Source organism: Botrytis porri (genome assembly GCF_014898465.1).
Source record: "Botrytis porri strain MUCL 3234 chromosome Unknown BPOR_025, whole genome shotgun sequence".
Lineage (NCBI taxonomy): Eukaryota > Fungi > Ascomycota > Leotiomycetes > Helotiales > Sclerotiniaceae > Botrytis > Botrytis porri.
Window position 1 is genome coordinate 104379 of NW_024066099.1, and position 15850 is coordinate 120228.

General features: G+C 42.4%; 5 protein-coding genes across 5 annotated transcripts; 3 read left to right on the forward strand and 2 right to left on the reverse strand.

Moving 5' to 3' along the window:
* Positions 1 to 924: 924 nt before the first annotated feature.
* On the forward strand, positions 925 to 3116 carry EAF01_011797 (uncharacterized protein; the record flags this gene model as incomplete). Its single annotated transcript, XM_038920055.1, has 4 exons — positions 925 to 997; positions 1078 to 1417; positions 1464 to 1514; positions 1568 to 3116. 4 exons carry the CDS (start codon positions 925 to 927, stop codon positions 3114 to 3116), a joined length of 2013 nt encoding a protein of 670 aa, XP_038764445.1.
* A 1888-nt stretch (positions 3117 to 5004) lies between these two features.
* EAF01_011798 (uncharacterized protein) lies at positions 5005 to 6234 on the forward strand (the record flags this gene model as incomplete). Its single annotated transcript, XM_038920056.1, has 2 exons — positions 5005 to 5348; positions 5400 to 6234. The coding sequence occupies 2 exons, from the start codon at positions 5005 to 5007 to the stop codon at positions 6232 to 6234; spliced, it is 1179 nt and encodes a 392-aa protein (XP_038764446.1).
* A 1820-nt stretch (positions 6235 to 8054) lies between these two features.
* EAF01_011799 (uncharacterized protein) lies at positions 8055 to 8609 on the forward strand (the record flags this gene model as incomplete). The annotated part of the gene is made up of 1 exon (XM_038920057.1): positions 8055 to 8609. One exon carries the CDS (start codon positions 8055 to 8057, stop codon positions 8607 to 8609), a length of 555 nt encoding a protein of 184 aa, XP_038764447.1.
* A 374-nt stretch (positions 8610 to 8983) lies between these two features.
* EAF01_011800 (uncharacterized protein) lies at positions 8984 to 9398 on the reverse strand (the record flags this gene model as incomplete). Its single annotated transcript, XM_038920058.1, has 3 exons — positions 8984 to 9077; positions 9165 to 9175; positions 9303 to 9398. The coding sequence occupies 3 exons, from the start codon at positions 9396 to 9398 to the stop codon at positions 8984 to 8986; spliced, it is 201 nt and encodes a 66-aa protein (XP_038764448.1).
* A 326-nt stretch (positions 9399 to 9724) lies between these two features.
* Positions 9725 to 15733, reverse strand: EAF01_011801 (uncharacterized protein; the record flags this gene model as incomplete). Its single annotated transcript, XM_038920059.1, has 11 exons — positions 15334 to 15733; positions 15227 to 15281; positions 14467 to 14864; positions 13883 to 14280; positions 12891 to 13833; positions 12592 to 12840; positions 12315 to 12537; positions 11960 to 12264; positions 11403 to 11908; positions 10594 to 11351; positions 9725 to 10540 (listed from the first exon to the last, which is right to left on the reverse strand). Exons 1-11 carry the CDS (start codon positions 15423 to 15425, stop codon positions 9725 to 9727), a joined length of 4743 nt encoding a protein of 1580 aa, XP_038764449.1. The 5' UTR covers positions 15426 to 15733.
* Between the last annotated feature and the right edge of the window lie 117 nt (positions 15734 to 15850).

Sequence of the window (15850 nt, forward strand, 5' to 3'; positions counted from 1 at the left end):
CATCTCTGTATCGATTTATAGGAAACGGTGCCAGCTATTTCTGGGATTGGCACTCGAACCTGATTTTTGTTCGATATCACGCACTGAAATTTGACTGGATATGATGTGATGAGAAGGAAGTGAATTTGTTCTATGTGGCTAGCGATGTCGTGACTGAGATATTTGCTTTCCATTGAGTATCAAGAATAAAAGTTGTATCAGACCACACCTATATACTTCCTTTGCAATAGGCTTGCTACTGCTGGACTTGGATCAGAGATATTCTAGTTATACCGACTGGTAATCTATGCTACCTTTGAGACTTTGAAGAGTTTCTACCATGATATTTCAATGTTTGCTTCGAGGATGCCCAGATGGAGATAGCAATATCACAGTTGCCAATTGAGGACAAACAACATTATTAACCAGTCAAGGCATAATTCACTCTAGCGATAAAGCTTATGGGATCACGCAATTCCCAAATAAGATTAGCCAAACCAATTTTGGAAGTAATTTATAATTATTTAATGATTCTTTTACTGCTGTTATGAATTCACCTCAAAATTGATTTCGGCAAAGACCTTCGGGCCGAAGCAAAGTCACTGCCTTCTTCCATCAAGAATCGCCTCAGTTTTCCAAATAAGAATCTCCTCTCAATCTTTCTCTCAACCAAAATATTAACACGCAAGAAAAACCAAAATCGTCGAGTTGTTGATCAATTTGACATACCACATTCGTTTTTGAATCCCACCCAATCATCAAAATACCCTCATTATCGTCTTTACGTCCTCATCCCCTTCTTTCTCAATCTTTTAGGACCTAAAAAGTACTTACACTTCCTCCAAAACACTAAGTCTTCTCAAAAGCTTCCCTCGAAGATACTTGACTTCGTATTTTTCATTCCAAAATAGAAACAAGTCTCGTCGGTTCATCAAAATCATCAAAATGAAACTCCTTCTTAGTATTCCGCTCTTTGTCTCTGCGCTGGTTGTGGAGGCTACTTCTGGTGGAGGTCCAGGTAAATGTCACGTTCCGATCTTGAAAACATCAATCGTCAACTCTTTAGGATGACTGCTAACTTCTATCCATACGATCTAGTCAATAATCAAGTCCATGATGAGGCTCGAGCTATATCCAACGGAGGTGTTGATTTACCGGGAACCTCACTTGTCACCGTCAATAATGTAGTTGTCGCATCAACACTAGCTTCTGCCTTTGGCGACTCCTCTGCTTCTGCTACTATCAAAGTCTCTGCAGCTGCATCAAGTCTTTCTGATAACTTCCCTCCTGTTAGCCCTGGTCATACAAACGTTCGCAGCAGCACGTATGAGTCTACAACTATTGTTCTCTCTACTATCACTGTAACACCAAAGCAATCAGTTGATGTCGCTCCTGTTACACAGGCTTCCACTTCTCCTTCTGCTATCGATAGCCAAGAGTACGTGAATCAAATGATTTCCATGTACTCTACTAATGAGATGTAGTGCTGCTCTTGTTTCTCCAGCTGATTCTGGTGCTGCGATTACATCTCAACCGTACGTATTCAATGATTGACAATTTAATGGATGGGTGCTGATTTATTTCTTAGATCCCAAGCCACCTCCGATATCACTCAGCCATTGGTATTGGTGACATCTAGCCTAGAAGCAGAACCATCTTCTTCAGCTGCCGCTGTCGCTCCACTTTCTTCAACTATCCAATCTTCTGCCGTTCAAACATCTATTGTTGAATCTTCTGCAGTTCCAACATTAACCACTGAATCCGCTCTAGATGACCAATACACTTTTTCATCGCCACTTACAGGATCCTCGGCTGCTATATCTACTGCTGTTCTATCATTGCCTTCGCAATCGTTGACAATTCAACCAACACCACTTCAATCATCTGCAGCTCAAACATTGTCAGAAAGCAGTATCAGTCAAGTTTCGAATGCTCTAAGCCTTCCAACCATTGGTACCAGTGATGCTCCATTGCTAAACAGTACCGCTTCAACTGTTCAATCATTGAATAAGTCTGTGACTTATCCAAACTATACGATTGTTTCAGCTTCTTCGGCATCTAGTTCATCTAGCCCTGCTGCTTCTGCCATTGTCGGAACACCACTAAGCAACTCCGCAAGCATTCCTACAATTAATCCACCATATAACAATGTTTCCAGTACTGTTATCTCTGCTATTGTTGGCACCCCACCAAGTGTTTCCATCAACAATTATTCAAGTACTCCTGCATCAGACAATATTGGCACAACCTCAACTTCAACTACAAGCACAACTACCATCACTTCAACAACGACTCGTACCGGTACCATCACCAAGACCATCACCAAACCATCTGCTGATATTACTTCTCAAAGTATTATTGGCAAATTTCCTGATACTGATGGCCCATCCCCAGCTGCGCCCACTACAGAAACCTTCACTTCTGGTGGTCGTACTTGGACTACAACCGAGACTGGTCCTCCAAGTACTATTACTGCATCTCTCATGTTGAACCCATCATATGCTGCTTCTAGAAATGGCGGAGTTGTTGCTTCTAATGGTGCTGCGCCATCTTCAGGAGCTTGCACTTGCCCATCCCAGGTTACCATCACTGTTACCGCAACACCATTCATTGTTACAGGAGGTACTCTTACAGCTACTGGTACAATACTTGCATCATCTGCCAATTCTCCACAAGAATCCAGCAATTCTTCATCCCAGACAGCATACTATCCACCAGCTCAAGCATCATGGACTACACACAGCGTTCCTGGATTCATCGGTGTTACCATTCCAAGCGGAGGCATGTCATATCCTCCTGAAGGATCAGCTACTTACTCACCCTCCACCGCTGCCACCAACTCTCCTTCTTTCTCCCACACTCATCCATACATGAGTATCGAGCCCATACCAAATCTTAGCGCTTTCTCCAACTACTCCACAACCAGTGCCACCAGTCTTCTAGGAACAGTAGTAGGAACCGGCGTCGGCACAGTCGTTACTCCAAATTATGCCTCTACTACCAAACCATCAGTTGGTCTTCCACCAGCCGCCACAGTCACCCCGACCATTTACACTGGTAACGCTGACGTCAATGTCGCCGGCACTGAATCCGTCGCGTTGGTCGTTGGTTTTGTCGCTCTTGTTCTTCTTTTCTAACCGTTCAAATGCTTTATTTGAAGAGCAGACCGGTCGAAATCTGTTGTAGAACAACTAGATGAGTCGAAACTGTGGCGTGGCAATGTGTTACGAATTTCAAAGTGGTGGATATCCAGAAATGATAGAATTGCATTTATTTATTTACTTGCTCTTTCTTGCATCTTTCTTTTACATATCTGACTACATGCCTTTAGGATTTCGCGTCGGAGGATAGGATGGATAGGGTTTGCATGAGAATCTTGCCAATGGCGTACAGATTAGGATTTTAGAAGCTCAGATTACTTTCACTTCTTTAGTTAGTTATTTATGAATCGACGCTTTTATGAGTCTTACAAGATACATTGATATAAAGTGCGCGTGCGTACATGATTATTTGACGATGATATTTGATAGGTACATCAGTGGGTGTATGGATTAACGGGACACTTCCCAACTTTCAAAAAATTAAACAAATTCATTCTTCAGTTGCTTGATATCAGAAGTCATACTTTGACTGTTTCATTTTTAACTAACAATTTTAATAATTCTTAAGATATAGAGTTTGATATATCAAGAGATATCTAGAAGTCCATTTTTGGAGTGTCCCGTCAGTCTGTACACCCACTGGTGGTGTTGACGTCAAAGATCTCATGACTGGATTTCCAAGTTATCTCTTAAGAGCACCCAGCTTCGTGAACTATTCAATAAACTTTAATAGAAACATCTAAACCGAGGTTTGGGTAAGCCCTCACACCTCTCACTACTCTTCCTTCAAATAGGCCCATGCGGATAAACCTGCCCATCCATCTTCCTCCTCCCATATCAAATCCCCTCGTCATCCTGAAACACCATCTCCTCCATAAAATCCAACATTCTAGCCCCCCATCTCTGTCCCATTTCCCCCTTATCCCTCAACATACTAAACCATCTTCCCCTCCCCTGAAGCGAAAGTCCCTCTCACATCAACTCCCTCTCATGCTACGAGGAATTATATTGGTGTCGTAATGGGTATCAGTAGCATGAGTCTATGAAGTCATTAATTCTTTGAATAAGTTGAGTGGACTACTAAGTGGTAATGTGAGAATGTCATTATAGATTCTAGAAGGAGTGAATTCATGAAGGCCACAGGACTACTGGGTAGCTTGAGCGATACACGTGGATGTTCATGAATGAGATCTATAAGTTCATCTGAAATGAAATGTACGGTTGATTTCTGTTCAATATGTCATGGTTCGATATCCATTTAGACATATACGATGCATCTTAGCTTGAAGTGCTTGTTCAAGCAATATCAGAGGATGTATATCATTTACATAACATATTCAAAATTTAACTGGCCAGAAAGGATCATGTAAGAGCTGATCCTTGATCGCCCATTGAACCTGTGGAATATCCATGTAACTTTTGAGGTTCATGAGAACCTTATTGTCTGGATACCTGCTAAACATCTAGAAAGTTGAAGTAAGCGTCGTAGTTGAACACCGTCTAGATCTATGCTAGTAGTGAGGTTAACTTACGCATTCATATTGATGGAAGTAAGCACGCTGATTCCTGTCGTATGGCTAGCAAGTGTTGATATAAAATGTGAAGTCCATACCAGAGAATCGCTACATACAGAGTAGAGACAAAGTCTGGTTGTGGTCAAGGTTCATTTTTCGCCAAATCTTGGAAGTCAATTTACTCGAAGCTAGCGGCCGTATGTGGGGTTTAAAGCAGGTCCCAACCTAAATTATCGATTGAGCGCCCGCAACGTCACTTTTTTTCCTCCAATCAACTTGGAAAAGTTGACCATGCATAGCATTGGCATGGCATTCTTAACTTTTCAATCTTCTGGCTTACCACATTCATTATAAATTTCCAATTACGACCCTGTGAAATTCTTTTCTTGTATAAATATTGTTCTCTCATCATGGTAGCAGTCTCTTATACCAAACTCGAATCCGATCCTCCTACAAAACCAAGTCTACCATGGCGATTCAGCTCGAGTCTGATTATGGGCGTCACCGGAGCGATATCCCGACTCTTTTACTATGGTCTGAATAATGTTGAGGTTATTGGGCTAGAAGGATTCAAGGCCACTCTCGATAGACGAAAGAACCCCGATGAGAGAGAAAGAGGCTTGATTACTATCTCGAATCATGTCAGCGTCTTGGATGATCCGTTGATCTGGGGTGTATTGCCCCTCAAATATGGCTTCAACCCCTCTAATCATAGATGGAGTCTTGGTAGCTATGACATATGCTTCGAAAACAAGTCTGCGAACCCATCAACCATCTGCCATTCATATTACTGATTGTTCTGCAGAGCGCTCTCCGCGTTCTTCACCTTAGGCCAAGTTTTACCTACACATCGAGGTGCATACTCCGAGAATGGCGGACTCTTTCAGCCTACAATTGCACAAGCAATACGAATGCTTTCCGCGCAGCCTTTTACTACACGCTACGAACCACCGATACAAAAGCCAAAGAAGAAAATCTCTATGCGACCAAAAGATCCTGATATCGTCGATCCTTTCTCTTCGGGCGACCTCACGTTTAGTACAAATGGCATAGATGTATTTCCTGCACCTTCTGCATATAGCTCACGAAAACATAGCTGGATACATATATTTCCTGAAGGACGAGTACACCAGCATCCAAATAAGACACTACGTTATTTCAAATGGGGAGTCTCGCGACTTATTCTCGAAAGCGAACCTTTACCTGAGATCGTTCCTATTTTCATCGACGGAAACCAAGATATAATGCACGAATCGAGAGAGTTCCCACGATTTCTTCCTCGTGTCGGTAGGAACGTCCGAATTGCTTTTGGAGAATCAATCGACGGGGAGCGCATATTTGGAGACCTACGCCTTCGCTGGCAAAAGCTTGTTCGATTGCAAAAAGAGGCACTAAGGAGGAAGGGCCTCGACGATAACTTCGAAATGGGGGAACTTACGGAAGGTCTCAAATACTACAAAGAAGCAGTTGCGTTACGGGAGGAAGTTACCACTAGGGTTAGGCAAGAAGTGCTTAAAGTCAGAAGGAGCTTAGGATATGAAGACGAGGATTCTAAGCAGGGTTTGGTCGAGACTTGGATCTCAGAAGGTAGAAGCGATGGCAAGAAAAAGAGAGATGGCAGTTGGGTGGGAGACACATGATGAGAAATACTATAGACCTAATGAACATTGATGAAACTCTTTGCTCCTGTCTTCTGGATGTGACCTGATTAGTCCGAAATAATTGGCATGTTTTCGGTACTGGTTTGAGAGTGTTTCTAAAGTGTGATTCGATACAGAATGTATACTTTTGCAATTGCTTCTTGTCATAAAATGTAGTCTTCTAACACCGCGAACATTCAAGATATCGGCTTGGGGTTTGAGATTGTCCTCGAGATTTGATTTGGATTACAAAACACGGACTTTTTCTCGTACCATTCTTAAAACATAAAAATAACCTATTGGTCCTCAACTCAACTAGGGAAATCCAAAAGACACTGGATTGAGAACGGTTTTGACTTCGATCCATGAGTCATTCTCGTGCCGTTTCGTGGGTTTGATGAGTAGCCATTCTCATCCCCTGTGGTTTTTGGAAAGTTTGTGAATGGCACGCGAGATGAGATATTGGAAGTTTGTTTGGGGTCGAAGATATGAGTTTAGAGGTGTAATTTTGAACCCTTCACGTTTTTAAAGGGATCTGTATGATGTAGGAACGCGAGGAATGGTTGGGGACTGATTCAATGCTACCGTCGCAGATATGTCTGAAAGTAATACGTAAGATAGATATATACCTACTCATAATGTCTATGGCTCGCCAGGATTTGCGTAGCTGCTATAGTGATGGATTTTCCCTTTTCGTATGTGTATATTCTGTGATGAAAATAAGCCACCTGCAAATTTCTCTCCATTCGCGAAGGTAGCTCATGCGTCTAGCTCGATCTTCTTCGCTTGGAAGTAGCTCCGGTTGTCAAGTCATGACTGAGACCAATCTTTCGAAAGTCATCAAGTGTATCCACAATGCTGGATCGAGAGATATAACCAGAAGAAGTCCAACTAAAAACTACGGTAAGTGATAACTAAATTGACGTCGTGATGTTGATATATGACTAAATCAAACTGGCCTCGGTGACTGATCGATATACCTGAAATATAGATTCTCAAGTCTAAAATGCCATCGCGCGGCTGTTTTTGCTAGGCTCGAGGTTTTCGTCATGGGGAATCGAATGGGGAAAGAAATAACACTTTAGGGTTATGTGACTAGGGTTTAATTTAGTTGACGGCTGTTCCTTGATAGCTCTCTTCGCATGTTAGAACTCCTGGGTGGATTAGCTTAAATTTTTCACTTAGCACTCAAGTTGTTTTCGATGTCTTTCTTCCATTGCTTCTCATCCAATTCAGTTCCACAACCCGGTGGTATAATCATTCCAACGGCTTGCAACCCCTTTTTCTTCGCTAGATTTTCCTCATTAAACAATAGAAAACATTTGCAACACGTGAACATTATATGAAACCCAGCTCTTTGGCAACCGACAGACTACTCGCATATGAACACTGATTGATAATGAATTTAGACATGGGCCTAGAATCAGATCGATGGCCAAAGTTACCAGCATGGAATCTCTAAAAACCCTCCGTTCGCAGCGAAGTCTAGATTATCTTCCCTTGAATAGCCCTTCACCACTTGATAAAATATAAATCCTGCAACACAAATTCGAACATCTACCAGGCTGCATTCAAAGCTTCATTGCGTCGTGGAACCAAGCATATGATAGAAGATGCATTCAGATGAGCCATCTCGCTAATCTTGATATCTCAAAACATCCCCTGCCAAGCATTCCAACCCCAGCCACCACAGAATGAAAACAACCTCTCAATCGCAACCATGAAAACCCAATAATCGCAAGCGGAGAACACGAATCTATATAATAATGATCAATAGAACGTAAATGTAGAAAAATGGAAAAAAATCAATGTATAAAAAGATGCCACCAAAATCCTGCACAATGTTAACCCTCCTCATGTCGCTATTTTCCCTACTCTCCCTCACCACAAGCCACACCCTCACATTCCAAAATCTCTTCTCCTCTCCACGTCTCATAATTTTCACACCCAACAGCGACAGCTATTCCATCCCGCCCCAAACAGTAGCGCCATCTCAACTCCTTTCCCTCTCCGTCCCTGACTGGAGCGGCAATTTCAAAGCCGTAGATCCTGATCTCTACGACATAGAACATCCAGGACTGGAAAAATACATTCTGGGAGAAGTATGTTTTGGATGTTGGCAAGATATCACGTTTTTTTATGTCAGTGCGATTTGGAATTGTTGTGATAATGAGGGGGTGCATTGGATGTGGGGGTATGATGATGATAGGAATAGGACTGGGGAGGGAGAGTATGAGCCAACTAGAGAGGATGCCATTGAGGGGGATATATCTGGATGTGAGAGGTTTCCGTGTGAGGAGGTTTATAATGAGAGTGATGATGTGCAGACGAAGACGACGACGAAACATGCGATTTGGGTTGTTTTGGGCCCGTAAGGGAATGGGGGAGTGGGTATAAAAGAGCCAAGAGTACCATCGGCGTTACGGCTTGTGTAAAAAAATCAGGAGTTCGACTTGAAATAGATAGGGACAATGAAAAGTCATTTGGAAATCCTGCGTGAAGAGCTTGCATAACTAAGTGGTAGAAAGAATTGAGATAGTCCATCAGAGACGGTAGCAACTACCATAAGTTATCGATTTCCTTCACCCTGTACACGAATATCCACTCCAGATTTACCATATAGTTGCGCAGCGATCGAATGCCTATGTCAACAGCCCAATATTCTTTCCTTTAGTAGTTTTTCCTCCAATGGTCTTTCCTTCGTGCAACGCTAATCGCGTAATCTCAATCCGAACCTTGCCAAAGTGCTTCAGACCGTCGTAGTAGCAGGTCCAGTAACAGTTGTTACGCCGTCGTCACCGTCGAGTGCCCGGTCTTCACTAAGAGCTGATTTTGCATTCGAACTAGAGATAGAGTTGTGAGCTCTACACAGATGTACGACAGAAGTTAAGGGAGGTAGAACGGAAGTGGCGTTCTTAATTGAATCTTACATTTTATGCGCCTAATCATCCCAAGTGTTAGCTGTGATCAGAAAAGGAGTATTCGAAGGTAAAACCAAAAACGAGGCGCAGGATTCAACACGATAGTAGAGAGAAGAGGGAGGAGCAAAGGTCTTGTCATGCACTTACAAAAATATTAACAAGTCGCATAGTGACGAAAATCATAACAAACATGAGGAGGAAAACAAAACAGAGAAGCATTGCTACGATTTGATTTTTCTGCATATTGCCGTGGATGAAGAGATAATAAGTTCGTTGGCAGGAAATCTTCGTTGGTGGTGAATTCGTCGATGATGAAGGATCTAATGGAGAATAAACGTTGGGAAGTTTAATATGCGAGGGATTGAAGTAGGACTTACTCAGATGCTTTGCTATACTGGAATATAATGGAAAGAGAGGTGACAGTATTCAGATACTAATTTCAAAAGATTTGAAAATTTTGGGTTGGCTTCATTCAGTGGTTGCTGGGGGTCACATAATTTTGTTCGAGTTGTTTATATTTACTTGCTATATATCAGACGATATCGAGGCAAGGCTAGTCATAAGCCTCGTCATCTTCTGTTAAGAAGTGAACTTTTGTTCTCGCTAACTTTCGACAGAAGAATTGGGTGAATTTCATTCTTTTCGCCAAGGTCTTTGAAAATACTCAATGCTTCGCTGATCTCTTTCTGGCTGAGAATCCACGATAAATTTTCGGAGAGTGTGTTCTTACTCTCAAGAAGAATATTTGCACCAAGAAGAATTCTTATACATGATGCAAACATGCTTGGCTTTGAAGTCCATCCAAGAGGTCCATCATCTTTCTCCATAATTATGTTCAGCTGTCGAAGGGCATTCAGAATCCATTTAGCAAGATGGCTATATTGTTGCCAATGATACTCCCCGAATTTTTCGGTCTGAAGGATCTCAAGGTCCTTTGAAAGAACGTTACTCCAAAGTGTGGCTTCTCTGACTTCATCAATGAAAAGATTTTGTTCTTCTTCAACAAACAGAGCATCATCTTGTTTCATTGCTGCTGCAAGTTGGTCTTCAGGCGAACATAATCCGGCATATGCTCCATGAAATATGAACTCATCACTACCTGTGATACGGCAAATGACATTCCAGCCGAACATTTGATCTTGTGGATATGTATGCCTCAGCCATTCTGCGAACTCCGCACATGCAGCCAACGGAATTAGAGGCTTGCCCACAATAGAAGAGACAATCTGTGCTCCCAGTTCGCGCACTTCATCGTCATCATCGTTGAGGGTATCGTAAAGGGCGATGAGGCATGGGAGTACTTCAGAGCCCCACTTGAATTCATCTGGTAAGCAAGCAAAGAAGTAGGAAAAACCTTTTACAGCAGCAAAACGGGTGTCAAAGTCCTGTAACAAGTTAGCAATATCTCTAAGTAGTTCGTGGATGGGAGAAGTCTCACATTGTGTGACTTTCCAGCTTCACTCAAATTTTCTGCTCTTGCCATGAAGTTTATCTGGGTGTTGACATCGCCCTTGGACTTGAGCCAATTAAACAGCATAAAGGTACCGCTTGTTCTCATCAAAGCATGAGCCAAATGTGGCCCAGACTTGCCATTTTCAGAACCCATGAAATGAGCAATTTCTCCAATGTCCAAAATATATTGATCCATATCGCATTGTTTGATACTATTGAGCATTTTCGAGTATAGGTCGTAGGCGCTGGGCTCACTTTTCTGCAAGTCCGCTGGGCTTACAATCACTGCATCTAATAGCGCTTCCAAAACCATAATGTTCTGATTTCTCCAGGCTTGTAGCACGCATTCTAAGGATGCGGTAGCTGTATCAAGATCTATATCGCAATAATCGTTCAAAGCCTTCTTGAGGGCTTGTATATCCTTGGTCAATCCAGATATATATACAGCTTCCCGGGCGCTTGCTTGATGTAACAGAGCGCCTCCTACTCGGCTTTTTTCGTAAGAAAGATAAGTATTAATTTTGGAGTAGCTACAGCCATCACCATTCAACAACAAATTGTGTGAACCGTGGTTGTCAATGAGCTTCTCTCGAGTGTCGCTGCCCAATGTAGAGGCTGGAAGAGCAAGGAGGATTTGGTAAATGATATTTTTGAAGTCGATGTATGTCGCCAAAGTCTCTGGACACTGACCAAGGTGACTCAACGCCTCGATATCATCCTTCAGACAGATAAGGTCTTGAACGCCTGAATTTTAGAGTTAGGGTTAAGTCATCAAAGGGAGAATTCGAAACTTACTAGGAGGGCTCGAGAACACAGCAAGACGGCGTTCCAGCACAAAATTAGTCGTCATCAAAACTCCATGGGTACAATTAGTAGATGGATTCGATATTCTGAGAAGGTTCTGTAGATCAGGTAGCCACTCGTCGTGAAGCATGAATGTACACATAGTACGGGCTGCTAGTTCTCTAGTATGCCAGTACTTGCTTCCCAAATGTATAGATACCCTTTCCTTGATTTCGTCGCGAAGTAAAACTGGTGGACCAGCTCGACGAATGATATCCAACGAGGGAAAGACTGACTCTATAGCCCCAATCGCAGGAGTGCTAGTATTCTCCGTGCTTAGAGTCTCCTTGTTTAATAACTTTAGCAAGATTTCAGGCAGCTCTGGGTATTTTTCGTATGAAAGTTTCGTCGAACGCCCATCCCAGCCAGCCTCGATAGAAGCTTTGTTTTCGTTGGTACCAAACAGACAGTCAATAAGACTTCTTAACAGTAGTAAACCACAATTCCTGATTGCCCAACTGTTTCGATTCAATTAGCACATAGTCAGTCTATGAACATTGGTGTCATACATTTCAGAAGTCAAGCTGTCTGCAGCAAGTTGTAAACAGTCCGGGATATGTTTATCTGATCTCTTGCCCAATGTAGAGCTTTTGAATATCTCTTTTACACAGTTCATTGCATGTACTTGAGGCAGATTTGTTTCATCAGTCTCAGATAACGTAACAGGGCGCCCAGCCAAAGATTTCAGCTCTGCCATAACATCTTCGAAAGCTGGACTTTTACTGTTTGCGGATAGTATTCCAGTGACTAGTGCGGGAATTCCTGCAGATCTGCGTGTTGTAGAGGCTTGCTCAAATATGCATTTGAGTGCGCCCTAATCATTAGTTTGATGATAGCTAAGGTAAGTGAATGGGAGTCACGTACTTTGTACCAGATTTCAAGTAAATGGCTCGAGGCATGGCATTGTGAAAGCTGACAGCATCTAGCAAATGTTAAGGAGACTGTGGAAAAGGCACCACGATGTCGAAGGCTAGATAGTTGTTCAAAAGTCAAGTTTCCCACTTTTTTGAAAAGTTCTGGATCCATCACTGAAGACCCGTCACAACGGCGATCTTTTGCTTTTGTTACAACGGTCCTCATCAGGTTACTATGCATAGATTAGCGCCCGAAGTGTCCATAATCTGATGACATGATGCTGTACCTAGATTCATGAATCGCCCTAAAGCTGTAACTTAACACATCCTTAGTATCAATGGATTCGACGTCGTCAACTTCTTCGGGAATGTGACCTTCTGGAGAATCATTACATAGTATGTCTTTTACGGCTTGCCATATACTACAACAACTTGCAACAATGCGATTTTGCAGGTCTTCCCATGCTTTTCGAAGTTCAGCAGTTTCCTGATCCTTGGAGTCATCTTGAGAGAAGTCGATCTCTTCCCAAATATAGCTTGATATTAACAGTCAGCCTAGTATCCGATACATATCAAGTAAATTTACCTTATGGTTGAAAAGTCGCTATGAATTGGAGCAATAAGAACAGCCTCACCCAAATCTCTTTGAGCAATTACCACCTTTTTCGCTAGGCCAACGACGAGGCCTTCGACAAGATTCAGACGTCCCTTGACGTCCGAAAAGCCATACAGAATCTGGTAAGACCGTGCAACTCCGTCTGCAAAGTCAGCGCGACCTGTACGCTTTGCAAAGCCCTCAGCACGACCAATGAATTCTAGTAAGACGTCGAAGTCTGTGGGTGTTTGTGAGTTTAAGGTTCTAAAATTATGAGGACTGGCCAATTTCAATATCGAAGTGGCTCCGCTTCTGACATCCTCAAACGGATCCATTAGCAGATCAAGAAATAGTCGTATTGACTCTGAATTGAATATGCTTAGAGTATGAGCCCATATAGTGGCGTCAGGCGTAGTCGTCAACTTTTGATCTTCAGATGAGCGCTCCTCCAGACCAGAACGTAACAGCAAGGAGATCGCCCTTAAAGACGTAATGTGTCGTTGATAGGATGCAGTAGGCACAAGCTCCCCTTGCAAGAACTTCAGAAACCAAGTAAGGAAGCTCTCATGCACATTAAGTAGTTGCTGCGCATCCGAACGATCATTCTGACGTTCTTGAATTATCATGCGGTCAATCTCTCTGACGAGGTAGGCGGTTGCGCCCTTGATACGTTCTATCAAATGCTTGGTATTGCTTAAAACATCATTGCGAAACTTTGCATCTGTGTCAGCGTAAAGATGAGCCATGTTTCTCTGTAGAAAAGTGAGCACCGCAGGGCTAAAGGGTCGAATTGATGATGCGGACGATACTAGGACTGAAAATGCTAAGGATCGAACGGTATCGGAAGGATGAGTTAACAATGGGCCAATAGTATCTTCATGTAGAATTATGTAGCCCGTGTTTTTCTTTGGGGCCTTCAGAAATGATGTGACATCTGGTACAGTTAAAATACTCCGGTATGTGGAAGCGGAAGGGCAACTTACTAGAGTCCTCGACTAAACCGGCTTTCTTCCCAACTTCTATGGCTGACAAATAAACCAGCGATTCAGATTCCATGTCTTCTCCCACCATACTCAAAGGTCCCTTTTGATTGAGATCCTGCAAGAAGGCTAAAGAACCAACGCGGTCGAGCTTGAAGAGAGGGGGGAGAAGATAGTTCTTGATATTCTCAAGAGCATCAGGGTTTTTACTAAGACCTTCACTGATCCAGCGTTGCCATAGTCTAGTGTGGTCGCTGGTTTCATCACTTTGATCTTGAGTAGCGAGCTCCTTCGATACTTTAAAGAGGGAGACCAGGAACTTTCCCGCGGATGGTGAGACATCCTGGTGGTTCATCCATTGAAACGTTTCGGACACTATGATATCAAGTGCAGAACCAGTGCTAGCATCAATGTCAGTGTTCGAATGTTCCGAATTGTATCAAACAATGGACAACGACTTCAAGGAAGGATTGGAGTTATTCATCTAGAGATATAGGTGTCGCGCTGCTTTGAACGCCAAATACACATTTCTAGAATTCAATTGCGATTCGCACGTTCATGTTAGGATCAATGGGTGGATCACTTACTTGTCTAACTCGTTGAGAAGAGGATACTTATTTCTAGGAGTAGCGAGATCGTCAATGCTTATTATACCTTTCCCTACTAAGTGCTCCAAAATCTTGAAAGCAGGTTTGACCAGGGGTTGAGAAGCTTGATGACTGATGATGGAGAGCAATCTTTCTACAATAACTGCCACCAAAGACTTTGAAACAGACTTGTTGGGGTGAGAAATTAGAAGAGATGTCAATAGATCTAGAATCTGACGCATGGATCGGTGCTGATTTTTCTCATTCCATTCCAAATAAAAATTGAATAAGTCTAGACAAGTTTGCTCGGAATATGCGGCTTCCCTGAGAGAAGATGATTGCGAGGCTCTACATTGTTCGATAAAATGACACAATCTGATGCATGCGTTTCCGGAAGCCTGCGATATCACATTGTCAGTATGAAAGCTCCTGACAGACTTGTACTTTGAAACGGCGCGATGCAATCAAAAAAGACTGTAGCTAAAGTAAAGATGGACATCCAAAGGGAATGGGGTATTAGAATGAATTTGAGAGTTGAGATTTTGATTTGGGTATTGAGACCGAACCAGATATTGAAATCATACAACGCGAGACAACGAAGTAAGGTTGATCTCTGAAGCGAAGCAGGGCATTGAAAAACATTGGATCTGAAATCGAATGATAAATTGAAATATGATGGGACAACCAGACAGAGTACAGCATTGAGAATACAACTAGAACATGAAAGAAAGCTAGTTATTGAAGGATAGAAATTGCCTACATGTCGCGGTTGGGCAGCTTTTTCCAACAAATCATCAAGGCTACTCCTCGTAAGTCTGGAACGATGATTAGTAGATTGGCCAATTAAAGAGGACGTTTCAACAGTACCGTGTTTGTTTTGGTTCAGGTTGATTTTCAATCCATTTGGGTAAAACTCGTTCATCTGTTGGAGCTTCGGTACCAGGTACTATTGAAGACATTGTGTTGTCTGAGTGGTCGAGCGACTAACAATCAATTCTCAATCCTCGCTTCAGGTGGGGGACGGGGAATGATTGCGAATTCCCAGTCAGTCTTCTTTCAGAACGCTTTCAAAATGCCCAGTCCAAAATGAATGAAAAGTTATATGAAGGTCCAAAACTGCATATCTAATGAGAGATTTGAGTAAACTGAATAAGATGACCTCTTATGACCCAAGAGTGTCTCTTATTAGGTACATGTAATTTGATCCGAACTGCAATCATAAAAAGTTTGATGGTGGGTGAAATTGATTATATGTTGCACGTGAGCTAATCATGCACGGACCCATCGTCATAGTCGATCAAGGAACTAAATTTTTGAATTTGAAAATGTCAGATACATTCAATAATACTCGAGAGAATTTTTGATATATTACATATTATCGACC